This window comes from Taurulus bubalis (assembly GCF_910589615.1).
Source record: "Taurulus bubalis genome assembly, chromosome: 7".
Taxonomy (NCBI): Eukaryota; Metazoa; Chordata; class Actinopteri; order Perciformes; family Cottidae; genus Taurulus; species Taurulus bubalis.
This window is the reverse complement of record NC_136595.1, coordinates 25,909,256-25,923,035: the sequence shown is the minus strand read 5'-3', so window position 1 is coordinate 25,923,035 and position 13,780 is coordinate 25,909,256. Positions and strand designations below refer to the sequence as shown.

At 47.8% G+C, this 13,780-nt stretch overlaps 1 protein-coding gene across 2 annotated transcripts in view; it reads right to left on the bottom strand.

The window, feature by feature from the left end:
• Positions 1-772: 772 nt before the first annotated feature.
• Positions 773-13,780, bottom strand: part of dab1a (DAB adaptor protein 1a) — a gene marked incomplete at both ends in the record, with an annotated part of 58,320 nt that continues 45,312 nt past the window's right edge. Inside the window, 7 exons of one of the 2 annotated variants that reach the window (XM_079220554.1) lie at positions 773-817; positions 5,717-5,785; positions 7,836-7,984; positions 8,069-8,264; positions 9,298-9,704; positions 11,041-11,137; positions 12,260-12,322. In XM_079220554.1, coding sequence (XP_079076680.1) covers positions 773-817; positions 5,717-5,785; positions 7,836-7,984; positions 8,069-8,264; positions 9,298-9,704; positions 11,041-11,137; positions 12,260-12,322 — 1,026 coding nt within the window. Of the gene's footprint in view, positions 818-5,704; positions 5,786-7,835; positions 7,985-8,068; positions 8,265-9,297; positions 9,705-11,040; positions 11,138-12,259; positions 12,323-13,780 lie in introns of those variants that run through there. The other variant, XM_079220553.1, reaches the window with a different exon arrangement.

Genomic DNA, 13,780 nt, shown 5'->3' with positions numbered 1-13,780 from the left:
TGTGTGTGAGTAGCTCCCAGAGAGTCTGTTTCTGCATAGTGATCCAGCAGACACTCACAACACCCGAGGCCGACCCCCCAAAAAAAAAAAAAAATCTGCAGCAGTGAATCCCAGTTCCGGGCCCTCCCTGATCGGCTCATTAAAAGAGTCCAGCTCCTCCTGCGGGGACCCTCCATCGCTACAGATTCTGGTCCGTTCGGTGTGTGTGTGTGTGTGTGTGTGTGTGTGTGTGTGTGTGTGTGTGTGTGTGATGGGGAGGCACTGCTCGACTCAGTCCCTCCTTGGCGGCACAGACACAGGATGGGCGAAGAGGAAAGAAGAAGGAAGGAAGGAGGGAGCAGGTTATGTCCGTAAGGCTGGGTGTGAGGGAGGAAGAGGAAGAGGAGGAGGAGGAAGAAGACAGCGCAGTGGAGGCAGAGCGGGATCCGTCTCGGTGATTGATATCTCTCCTGCCTGGAGGGAGTGGGCTCTCTCTCCTCTCAGGAACAGGAGGAGGAGGAGGAGGAGGAGGAGGAGGAGGAGGAGGAAGAGGAAGAGGAAGAGGGGAGGCTCCTCCTGGGAGGCTGTTAGCTGGATGAGGAGGAGGAGGAGGAGAAGGAGGAGGAAGAGGAGGAGAGGGCTTGGCCAGGCAGGGCGAAGTGCCACACACACACACACACACTCACACACACACACACACACACACACACACACACACACACACACACACACACACAGGTGAGGGTTCTCCTCCCGGTCTCTCGGTGCTGGTCTGGTCTTCCTGTGCGTCTCTTTATTTCTTCCCCTTGTTGATCTGGGCGTAGAGAGGGTCCTTCCCCTTCTGAGAGAGAGAAAACAAACATGTCAGCTTCTCTCTGGATTCTTGACATTTGGTTTTCCCTGGAGTAAAAAGGGAGTACCCGAGTTTCTGCCTCTGATTCACCCTCTCAACCGTTTCACCCTACAAGCCCCGACAAGTCCGATCCAGACCTGCAAGAGCGCCAGTAGCTCACGCGGCCACCAGGTGGCAGTGCTGCACCGCTTCAGAGGAGACGTCCAGTCTTTCCTCTGTCTCTCTCACCTCCAAAGCTTTTTCTTATCTGTGTGTTTTTCATGCATTATTCTCTCCCAGCAGGACCAGTATGAATCAGAGGAAGAAACGCCGAGAAAAGCCCAGTTGTGAGTCACCACGCCTGCGTTTGCATGATGGATTCACAAACTGCAGTCACTCACAGCGGAGGCCCCGTTATTATCGTACACATAATTACAGCCAGGCACTCAATCTGCCGCGCAGACAGCTTGATTGGAGGCTACCGGCCTTTACAAAACATTCTGGAAAGACTTTCTCTGGCTACCAGTGAATGCCACACGAGGAGACGAGGAGACGAGGAGACGAGACGCTCACAGAGGAGGGTTTCGGGAAACACAGGATGGTTTACGGTTTTGGCAAAAGTTTCTGCTGCCGTCCTCCGGTTCAATAACTGAGCTATGACTCAACTTCCTGAAGGTCAAGAGGTCAACAGGTGAAAAATTGAATAGATTGAATTTGATAGATTCTTTTTTTTTTATTATCATTTTGATAATTGTTTGACAGACACATTGAGATTAAAATCTCTTTTACAATTGTTTTAGACAATATGTTCATTGATGGTTGTTTTTCCACTATTTTCTGACATTTTACCGACAAAACAATTAATGGATTAACTAAGGGAAAGAAGCGTCAGATGTATCAATAATGAAATAGCGATCGAGGTTGATGTGAATACATCTGTGTTTGTGTGTTTGTGTGGGTCGGTTGTGGCCAAAAGACACACGTTAAAATCTATTCTGTGTTTGAATTTGCGCAAAATAAAAAGTAAAAACCACACCACCTGTTGCATAATCTGCATCGGCTTTTACCTGAACAGTAGAGCTCAGCTACATTTATGATGTACGGCCTCAAAAAACACAAATCCGCCTCCGAGGGCCGGAACCGTCAAGCCAGGCAGTCGGCAGAAAGTAGCTGCCAGCCGCCCGGAGAGAGGTGACGAAGAGGCTGAGACAAGCAGCGACAGCCAGCACACACACACACGCACACACACACACACACACTCACACACACACACACAGTGTCATCCTGCATCATCTAACCAGCGCCGCTTCAGCTCCATAAAGCCGAGGTGCGGAGGGATGAGCGATGTGCTGGCGAAGCACCCGCCTGAAGGTCGAAATATCTGGCCTGGCTGGTACACATGAGGACATTTATGTGTGTGTGTGTGTGTGTGTGTGTATGTGTGTGTGTGTGTGTGTGTGTGTAGTAGGCCCTGGGCAGGAGGGGCGATGTGAGGTTGCTCAGTGAACCGCGGAACAGACCATTTCACGGCTGAGACTCGGGAGCGTTCGCTGGACATGATGAGATCACACCAGAAGGGGAAAAAAAAAAACTCCCTCAAAGAACCCAAAACACTGACCCTCCCCCTGCAGCCTGAACACATGTCCGTCTGAGCCGCACAGCGGGGGGGGGGGGCAACAAGACAGGCGGTATTTTTGGCTCCGATACGATCACAGGTGGCGACAGTATCGATCACAGGTGTGCTTGTCTGGGGAATAACTTTTTGCACAGGTGTGTGTGTGTGTGTGTGTGTGTGTGTGTGTGTGTGTGTGTGTGTGTGTGTGTGCCCGTGTGTTTGGGGAGTTGTCTGAAGTCGATGTGATTGAGCAGGTAAACACCATCTGGGAGCGGCGTCATTGGACCAGGACCAAAGCAGTCCACCTACTACAGAGGAGGGAACTCGCTGCTTCTGGCCATAACAACCATTCTGCAGCCAGACACACACACACACACACACACACACACACACACACACACACACACACACACACACACACACACACACACACACACCCATAACTCTACAATCCATCCTCCCACTTATGGCCCACATCCACCTGCTGCCTTCACACCGTCTGAGTGTGGGGAAGGAGGCCAAAAGGAGAAGGGGGGCTTCTCCTCCTCTTCCTCCTCTTCCTCCTCCTCCTCTCCAGAAGTGGGGGAGGACTCTTGGGTTTTTTAATTAAAGCCAATTACGTCGGGGCGGTCATTAATCTTGGCGCCGCGTATTAGCTGATGAAAACGAAACCATTACATTCCTCCAGCAGCCGCCATTGAGGCGCCTCACTGGGGAGCGGCGAGGACACCAGGTGGGTGCGGGGGTGGGACACGCACACACACACACACACACACACACACACACCAGGTGGGTGGGGCAGCGTCTCCCGTCTCGTTTCAGTTTCATCCTCATGGTGGGAAATATAGTTTGACTGACGATAGTTATCGGCCGATATTCATGAAAAAATATGAGATGAGTGCAGGAGAGCTGGTGGAGTTAGCAACGTCTGAGCTAACGGCTAACGAACGGAGGTCCATTAGGATGCGTTCAAGCTCCACTGAAAATGAGTATTGTGTCTTGTAAAGCTATGTTTTTGGTGAGAAACAGTTGTTTGAGGGAAATGTTTTCACAGAAATATAACAATAGATATTCAAGAGAGATGACATCATTAAAACTAACGATAAGATCTTTTTTTTCAATTTAGCCGTGTGTCTTTATGCCGATGACCTCAATAGAAGAGAATAACAAAGTTAAAGGATAACATTCAGAGTTTTTAACTGACTTCAGGGCAGTTGAATTGATTTTTGTATCTACTCTACAAGTACAGCTGATCGTCGATCTTAAAAATAAAAACTCTCCTCTGTGGCGTCCTTTCATCTCCTCGAGTCGACAAACTGTACGCTGACAAAAAAGTCCAGCGTCCACGAGTAGTGAGAAAGTTGTGCAAAAAAAAAAGTGTTAAAACCACACACATCATCAGTTCCCTGAGTTTCTCGCTCCACACATCATTCACACATTCACACATCACCAGTGGCGTTGCATCACGTCGCATACATAATGCATACGGAGTGACGGCACACATCACTTCCTGAACATCCAGGATCAGCATATTGCACCACACACACACACACACACACACACACACACACACACACACACACACGTAGGTAAAATCCCAGATGACGTCCTGTTCACTGAAGTGCACAGTTTCTGATTGGCTGTCACACGCCATTGGCTCTCCAAGTGGGGGGACATGTGCTATTCAGGGTCCGGGGCGTGATTTACAGCAGCAGGAAACACAGACGGGACACAATGGGGACAAAACGGAGGGCCGAGGCGACCATGAACGCATCACACACACCGTGTGATGCTGCATGCTTACACACTTCCAGGTGAGGCTACAGCACAATAATAATACAACACACACACACACACACACACACACACACACACACACACACACACACCCACACCCACAAAGACCCGTGACACACACGACAAACCAAAAACCAAAACCAAAAAAAGGTGGAGGAGGAACGAGGGGTGGAAGTAGTCGCTTCATATAGCTAATTATTTATTTAAATGGTTCAAGTCCCATAGAAACATTTGTGAATGCCGACGAAACTTTTTAAATCATAAAAACTAGTTTTTTGTCTCTGGTGTCGACCTGTCAATCACTGTAAGCCCCGCCCTAAAGCATCCCCTGCTTTATGGTCTGTTTGACTGTTTGAGAATGCAGCTTTAACACATGAAGCATATACTTCTATACAACCAGAGGAGTCGCCCCCTGGTGGTCAGGAGAGAGAATGCAGATTTAACACATGAAGCATAGACTTCTATACAACCAGAGGAGTCGCCCCCTGGTGGTCAGAAGAGAGAATGCAGCTTTAACACATGAAGCATAGACTTCTATACAACCAGAAGAGTCGCCCCCTGGTGGTCAGGAGAGAGAATGCAGCTTCAACACATGAAGCATAGACTTCTATACAACCAGAGGAGTCGCCCCCTGGTGGTCAGGAGAGAGAATGCAGCTTTAAATCATGAAGCATATACTTCTTTACAACCAGAGGAGTTGCCCCCTGGTGGTCAGGAGAGAATGCAGATTTAACTCATGAAGCATAGACTTCTATACAACCAGAGGAGTCGCCCCCTGGTGGTCAGGAGAGAGAATGCAGCTTCAACACATGAAGCATAGACTTCTATACAACCAGAGGAGTCGCCCCCTGGTGGTCAGGATAGAGAATGCAGCTTTAACACATGGAGTATAGACTTCTATACAACCAGAGGAGTCGCCCCCTGGTGGTCAGGATAGAGAATGCAGCTTTAACACATGGAGTATAGACTTCTATACAACCAGAGGAGTCGCCCCCTGGTGGTCAGGAGAGAGAATGCAGCTTCAACACATGAAGCATAGACTTCTATACAACCAGAGGAGTCGCCCCCTGGTGGTCAGGAGAGAATGCAGATTTAACTCATGAAGCATATACTTCTATACAACCAGAGGAGTCGCCCCATGGTGGCCAGTAGAAAGAATGCAGCTTTAACTCATGAAGCATATACTTCTATACAACCAAACTTCTTTTTGAAGGAGGATGTATGTTGACCAAACGCTAGCAGATGTGTCTTTTTTGACAGGCAGCTGTTTTATCAGCGCTGATTCTTTTAGCGGTACTTGAATGCAGCGTCCTACTTTCACCCCTCTGGAAAACTAAAACCAAGCGGAGGAGGAAAAGATGCAGCGCACAACCTGATCACTGTAAGTGGGACGTACAACAGTCAAGCAGAAGAACAGATGAGGGCAGGGAGGTGCAGGAGGAGGAGTTGGGGTGTCGATACCTACCCTGCCCTGCTGCTATCTAGCTCCCAGCCTCTGGACTGGCCTGGTCTGGGCTGGGCTCTGCTGTCTCGCTGGGGCAGGGCGACCCAGAACCACACGCCTAGAGAGGGGGGAGGAAAGGAAGAGAGAGAAGTGTGGGAGGAGGAGGAGGAGGAGGAGGAGGAGGAGGAGGAGGAGGAGGAGGAGGAGGAGGGGGAATAAGAGAAGCGGGGAGGAAAAAGGAGACAGAAGAAGAATAAATCTGAAAGAAGGACTCAAGGAGACTACAAGAGTGGACGTAAACAGGAAGTAAAAGGTGTCAAGACTCTGAAGGAGGAATAAGGACACTTTGGAGAGAGGAAACCCAGACACACACACACACACACACACACACGGTCATTTACAGTTCTACGTCATAAAAGCCTTCATTCTATTGATCTGCTGCAGTTTTTTAAATTGTATTTTAAATTTCAAAGACCACCTCTGCGCTTCACACCTTGCAGGAGGTGTGAAGCTGCTTTTCTTCCTTCGCTCCGTCTTTCTTTGTAACCTTTTCATTCGCTCCGCCGCCGCCGCCGCCGCCGCCGATGCACATTTTGTCTGGGTTGTGTGAAGCTGCTGTGTGTTATGAGGACCTGGTGACATTTTCTTTTCCAATAATAGCTGCATTGGGGGCATACAACTAATGCTTCACGGCTGGAGAGCGAATGAATGAGAACGAAAGAGGCGAGCATGAAAGAAACACAGAAAGAGAAATAACTACGTGTTACTTGGAAGGTCACTCGTCCTACAAGGACTGTGGTCAAAGGCAGAGGGAGGTTCTCCTCTGCTCATCTTCTCATGATTTCCCTAAATATGAATCTCCCCCAGGAAGAAGGATGAGTCTGTGTGTCCGTGAAGACGCTGATGACGGACGCTACCTGGCTGCTGAATAACAGCTTAATGATGCTCTCTGACGATGGAGCCAGCTAATTTAACGCAGCGTTGACCACGCACACGGCGAAACCACGTCCTTATGCAGGCACGCGGAAACACACACTTCATGCACACACACACACACACACACGCACACACACACACACACACACACACACACACACACACACACACACACGCACCGGCCCCCTAATCAGCCAGAGTGATTACCTGGTCCGCCAGCCGCTACAAAGGCGATTTATCAGCAGATCTCAACACGCCGCAGCATAAGGAGTGAGTTATTAAAGACACACACACACACACACACACACACACACACACTCCTCTTCTACCATCCTCATCCTCACACACACACAGACACACACACACACACACACACGACTCATTCCTCTTCTACCATCCTCATCCTCACACACACACACACACACACACACAGACACACACACACACACACACACGACTCATTCCTCTTCTACCATCCTCATCCTCACACACACACACACACACACACACACACACACACACACACACACACACACCCGACTCACTCGTCTTCTACCATCCTCATCCTCACACACACACACACACACACACACACACACACACGCACACACACACACACACACACACGCACACACACACACACACACACACACACACACACACACACACACACACACGCACACACACACACACACACGACTCACTCCTCTTCTACCATCCTCATCCTCACACACACACACACACACGACTCATTCCTCTTCTACCATTCTCATCCTCATCCTCACACACACACACACACACACACACACACACACACACACACACACACACACACACGACTCACTACTCTTCTACCATCCTCATCCTCACACACACACACACACACTCCTCTTCTACCATCCTCATCATCACACACACACACACACGCACACTCACACACACACGCACACTCACACACACACGCACACACACACACACACACACACACACACACACACACACACTCCTCTTCTACCATCCTCATCATCACACACACACACACACTCCTCTTCTACCATCCTCATCATCACACACACACACACACGCACACTCACACACACACGCACACTCACACACACACACACACACACACTCCTCTTCTACCATCCTCATCCTCACACACACACACACACTCACACACACACACACACTCACACACACACACTCTCACACACACACACACACACACTTACAGCGTCTTCCTCTCCACTGCGGCTCGGGCTGCCCTCTACCTCCCCGAACGAGTCGTCGGTGGGCGGGTCCGTGGCGTCGGTGGGCGGGTCGCTGAGGTGGGAGGCCGAGGACTTGGAGGGCGAGCTCTGCCGGGGGGCCGGGGTGGGCGCTGCACAGAGGACGAGCCGGGTCAGACAAAGAAACAGAGAGCGACGGACACACCAAAAAACCCGCGGCTAGACGGCGCTCTCACGGGAGTTGGTGGACGGCGTCGTGGACGTGACCGGCGTCAGGTTCATCTGAGAGATGTCGAAGTCGTCGCAGTCGTCCGTGTCCTGCGCCGTGCCGACGCGGCTGAAGTACGAGCTGAACGCCTCCGACGTCCCCGAGACGCTCGCCTGCTCGCCCTTCTTCGCCGGCATGGCGGGAGGCTTCGCCAGCTGGAAGTCCTGGACGGAGGGAGGGTGAGGAAGGCCGCCATTAAAAACAATATCTAAGCCCTAGCCAGTTCGAATGGTTTTGCATACCCATACTAAATACAGAATATCTCCTCAACCACAAGAGCTATTTCAATAATTTCAAAAGGTATAATATACAGAAAACACTTGTGAGACTAGTTGAAGGGTTCATATAGCAGTATATGTGTTAATAATTTAGTGGTTGATGATAGAACACAGGAAAGAGAAGAAAAAAACTTCCAGGATGTATTTCCTCCTTTTAATTATGCATATCATCACTTTTTTTCTACTATAAAATATCACTATGTGTTAACAGTATCTCTGCAAATTTTGACTTTTATTAATTGAAGTAAAATATTTTTAGTAATTAAGTTAGTTGTGCATATTTCGTGAACCGTAGGTTTAGGTCCGCTGAGAGACAAAATGCCCTAACTTTCTTCCTGGATCTTGAACGCCTCTGGTTCCACAACAGGTGCACCAAAACATACCAAGCAAGTATCGTTTCATCCATAAGTGAGTCATATTTCTGTTTTTTGGCTGGAATGTGGTTGATATCTTGCTGAGGCTTTGTCTCACAAGGGTATTGGTGAATTCTGTAGGTCATAAGCTTTCCATAAAGGTGCGCTAATCATGTGTGGCATCAAGCTAGGGATATAAAAATGTATATTTCCATAACTTGGGGAGCTCTCTCTCGAGTCACTTTCGAGTCCTCTCGAGTCATATCTATGGTTTATGTTAATATGTATGGTTGAATTGTGTTATAAACATTTAAAATGGACAGTGCAGTTTTTTTTTGCTTCGTCACATCAGTGGCTTTGGTATGGATTCATGGGAGTACGAGGACTTGGAGAGTGAGGAAGACCTCCTGATGAAGAATTCTGCCCCCAGTTTGGGGGCGTTGGGGCTCATCGGACTTGTTTAGACAAAAGTGTAACAAATAAATGAATAATTCACAAATGAGCACTGCTTTAAAGTCCTCCCCATATGGGCTTTAGTAGCGGGCTGGATGAGGCTCTTTGTCTACCTTGAACATCTCCTTGCCCATCTTCCTCGCCCGCTCTCCGTGCTGCGGACTCGACGACGCCGAGGGGGATGGAGCCGAGGCGCCGGCGCACGGGTGGCCGTCGGCGACCTGAGCCACCGTCGTGACGGAGGCGAGGGTCTGGAACATGGCGGCGGGCAGACCGCCCACGGGCTGGGCGGGGAGGTAGGCCGTGGGGGGGAAGGCTCCGGCCGCCATGGCCGCCCACTGCTGCTGCGTGGCGGGGAAGATGTTGGCCTGGCCCCAGATGAGAGGCTGGCCGCCCGGCAGCACCTGGGCCACCGCGCCGAGGGGAGACTGGACCCCGAAGGCCAGCGACGTCCCGGCGGCGGCGGCGAACGCCTGCTGGGACCAGTGGCCGGGGGGCACGGATCCCATCGTCACATAACCTGGTGGAGAGGAAGCAGTTTGAGGTTCTTCATCGGCGTAACAATCATGGCTGAAAGCTGAAATAAAAACAGTTACAATGCCATAAATCATAAAGAAGAAAAAACACATATGCCCACAAGTGTCACAGATGTTGAGGAGAAAAAAAGGAGGCTCCACGTGCTTCCATTTACATTTCTACAACCTCTCCTGTCTCTGAGCTCAGCAGCCTGAAGTTCAGCCAAAGTTCACAGTATTTTGCTCACGTGTCGGCTGGTCTCAGGCTAATCAATCTTGGCTTCCTATTTGCGCTGAGGAGCGCATCATTTAATGTTTCTTACAGAATCGGGTTAATGCAGAAGGTTTATTCAGGGCGAGATTTTTAAATGAGACGTGTAGAATAAAAATGTTTTTGATGTAAAAACCACAATTTTAAGCTGCGGTGGCTTTTTTCGGACCGAAGCGCTGATCGCACATGATGTGTTTAAAGACCGTCGGAAAGATGAATATTTGACAATAATTCAGTTTCAGTTTTTTTTTGCAGCTTCTGGCTCTATAGTAAACAACATATTTTTGCAAATTGTTTAAAGAAAACATGCTTGTCAACCAAGGCCGACGTGTTTGGGGTTCAGAAACATACGAAATGTCGGTATTTTGTCGAATCTTCGAGGAGGAATTGATTAAAATACCCAGCGTGCATATGCATATTCTCCTCACAGGCCCAGAGAGTGCTGCCCTACTTCTTGCCTGCAGCTAATGTGGTGTCTCCTGATGGTCATGGCGAGCTCTCATAATTACCTCCAGAATGAGGGAGAGTCATTATGAAAAAGCTCGACACACGCTCATTAAAATCACTCAAAACTCATCAGCAGAGGCTCTTCCCATCACCCCTCCCCTCGCTCCTGGTCTCCAGCCGGTAGCCACGGCGCGCGGGAAGTTGACACTTAACCTCGGGCCGCCTCGCCACGGCGGCGGTGAGGCGAGAGGCGGAGGAACGAAGGAGATCCAGTGCACGCCGACGTCTGATCCGCCGTGCATACCAAGGAGCCGCCGCCGCTCTCATCCCAGCATGTTTTATTACCACCACAGTCGCCTCAGCCACAGGTACATCAGCAGCGTCTGAGGCCGCAAGCTAATGATGCATTTTATATTCACCGCACAACCAGCACACCACCTTCCCTCCTCCCTCCCCTCCCCTCATCTACATTTCAATCCTATTCCGTCCCCCTCTATTTATTTCAAACCACCCTCCTCCTCCCTCTCCCCCCCCGCTGTGTTTGTCTCCCCCCACGCTGTGTTTGTCTCCCCCCACGCTTGTACCGGCGGTGTATTTAAGCGTAGAAATGCACACGGCCCTACCTGAGGGCACAGACGCAGGGTTGAAGGAAGCAAACAGCTCCGTGGGCGGCTGCAGGCCCAGCGAGTGGTCGAGGGTGTTGGCTGGAGAGGCGGGGGTCTGTGGAAGGGTTAAATCATCATCATCATCATCATCATCATCATTGGAAATACAGTTTGGATTTGAATAGCAAACTGGGCATGTAGTAGGGACGGGCTTTCGGAGCACAAATACTATTCGATAAGAGAGTATTAGAGCGAGGATGCGGAGAAACCATAGAAGAAGAGTAGAAGTAGAATGAGAATTAAACAGGTTTTTTTTCGTAGGAATTTTGACAGACAGAACTCATCCTGACCATTCTGTGCTTTTTGGCAAATAATATTTGTTCTAGATCGCCATTTTTGTCAGGCATGTGAACACAAACCTTGCAGACCATTCATGTTGTCATTAATCATTAATTAGTCATTAATAGCAGTTTCCTGTTGATCTATTTCATACAGAATGAAAGACTGAAACAATTACGTTTCTGCTAATGTGAGTTCATGAACTGAGGACAAAACCTCAAAGTTTTTATCCAAATGAAAATGTGTGAGAAATTTACATTGTGTGCGTGTTTATGATTCATTTTTTCCCCAAATTACAAAAATAAATGACTTATTCATTTAGATTCTGCATGTAACTGACAGAACTAACAGCAACCGGCAAACAAAATGGTGATTCTTGTGAGTTGTTCAGATGACAACACGCATTTGTAGCATTGAAGCAGCTAATTAGCGAGCTAGCTAACTAGCCACCTGTCTGCTAGTTAGCTAGCTAGCTGGCTTGCTAACTCGCTAATTCCACCATGCACGGATGCTACACGAGTTACAGGACACGAGCCGAACAAAGTTGTCACTCATCTGGCGACAGCGGCGGTACAAATAAAAATGGCCGCCGCTCTGACTGTCCTGCTGCTGTCCGCTCTGAATGGGAACATCTCTTCTGCTTCTACATTATTTCTAGCGTTAAAAAACACACACTGTGTGGTGTCGCCACATTTTCAAATCAAACTGGAAGAATTAATGTTTCTTCTTTGACCAAATTGTTGGGTAGGTGGAAAGAAGACGAGTTTGGGGGTTTAAGCTAAATCTGGCAGAAAGCAGGCAAACGTCTCAATCTCAAAGCTACTGTGATGGTAAATATACATTTTAAAAGTTGCATAAACTTGTCGACCCGTCCCTCGCATGCAGGACAGATACTCACCGATGGAGAGGTGATGTCAGGCGGTGTGGACATGTCTCCAAAAATCTCAAATTGGTTGATATTCTGAGAATAAGAGAAACCGCCAGTCAGGGACAACAACTACACTGTTACATATATATATATATATATTTATATCTTATATATATATATATATATATATATATATATATATATATATATATATATATATATATATATATATATATATATATATTTATATCTTATATATATATATATATATATATATATATATATATATATATATATATATATATATATATATATATATATATTTATATCTTATCTGGGTCGGTTTGCATTCCAGTGCAACATGCAGAACACAACGCATGCGACACGGTATGTTGGTATATGTGGTACCTACCTGAGCACTGTGGCAGCAACACACAAGAAGAAGAAGAAGAAGAAGAAGAAGAAGAAGAAGAAGAAGAAGAAGAAGAAGAAGAAGAAGAAGAAGAAGAAGAAGAAGAAGAAGAAGAAGAAGAAGAAGAAGAAGAAGAGATGGGATAATGAGATGAAATGAGTGATTATGATGACATACCTACCACGAGTTATCACAGTCTTCCAAGGGGCGAAAAGCAAAACACACATAGTCTCTTTGTCATCTTCTCCTTTCTATACCCCCACATCCCCCCCCCCCTCCCCCCCTGCATCATTACAGCACTTCTTTTGGACAAGTCATTACGGTCCTCTGCTGTAGAGGATGTGCGGTTCGCCTCAGAGGGAATCGCTATCAAAGACAGCAGCGATTTCTATTTGATCTGGATTTCTTCTGTTTCCTTTCAGAGTCTCCCAATGATCCTCCTCTTTAGTATCTCTCCCTTCTTTATTTTCTCTTCTCCGCCGCACATTAATAATATCTTTAGGCCCGCTGGCGAAGTGAAGTAAAACTATTTATAGCCCGTAAAGGAATTTAAGCCTTGAATACATGGTCAGAGATTTGCATAAATCATGGGAGCGGATAATTTCTTTTGAGATAATGAATGTTCTTAGAATATCTTCCCCTCTCGTAGGTCACAAAGTTCTTCTTGCATCTATCAGAAAATGGATCTGAGCGAACGGCGTCTTTTTTTACAGTATGTTATTTTTTTTCTTTTCTTACAAAGAGCGGAGAATGTAATGTGAACTATTGTTGCTGCGTCCGGCGGAGCAGATGAAGATCAACAAGACGATACGAGATGTATCCGAGATATGCAACGTGGACCGATAACAGGGAGTCCGTGGGATAAAACATAATAATAAAACACTCTCCTGGACATGAAATACTATACATTCCTTTGGTTTTCACTCTGAGTGGATACCACGGAGCCTTTGCTGATGTTCTTCGAACAGAAGACAAAAACGGCATTGGAGCGAATGCTCAAACAGTCCAGGAAGTTGGACGTTTATAGAGGAGGTGCATGACGATAGTTGTGTTTGTTTACTAGAGAAAGTGGATCCTACAACTGGATCAATATGGCAAAGTTTTGATTTTAATGAGTGAAGTCGAATGCAGAAGTTTCT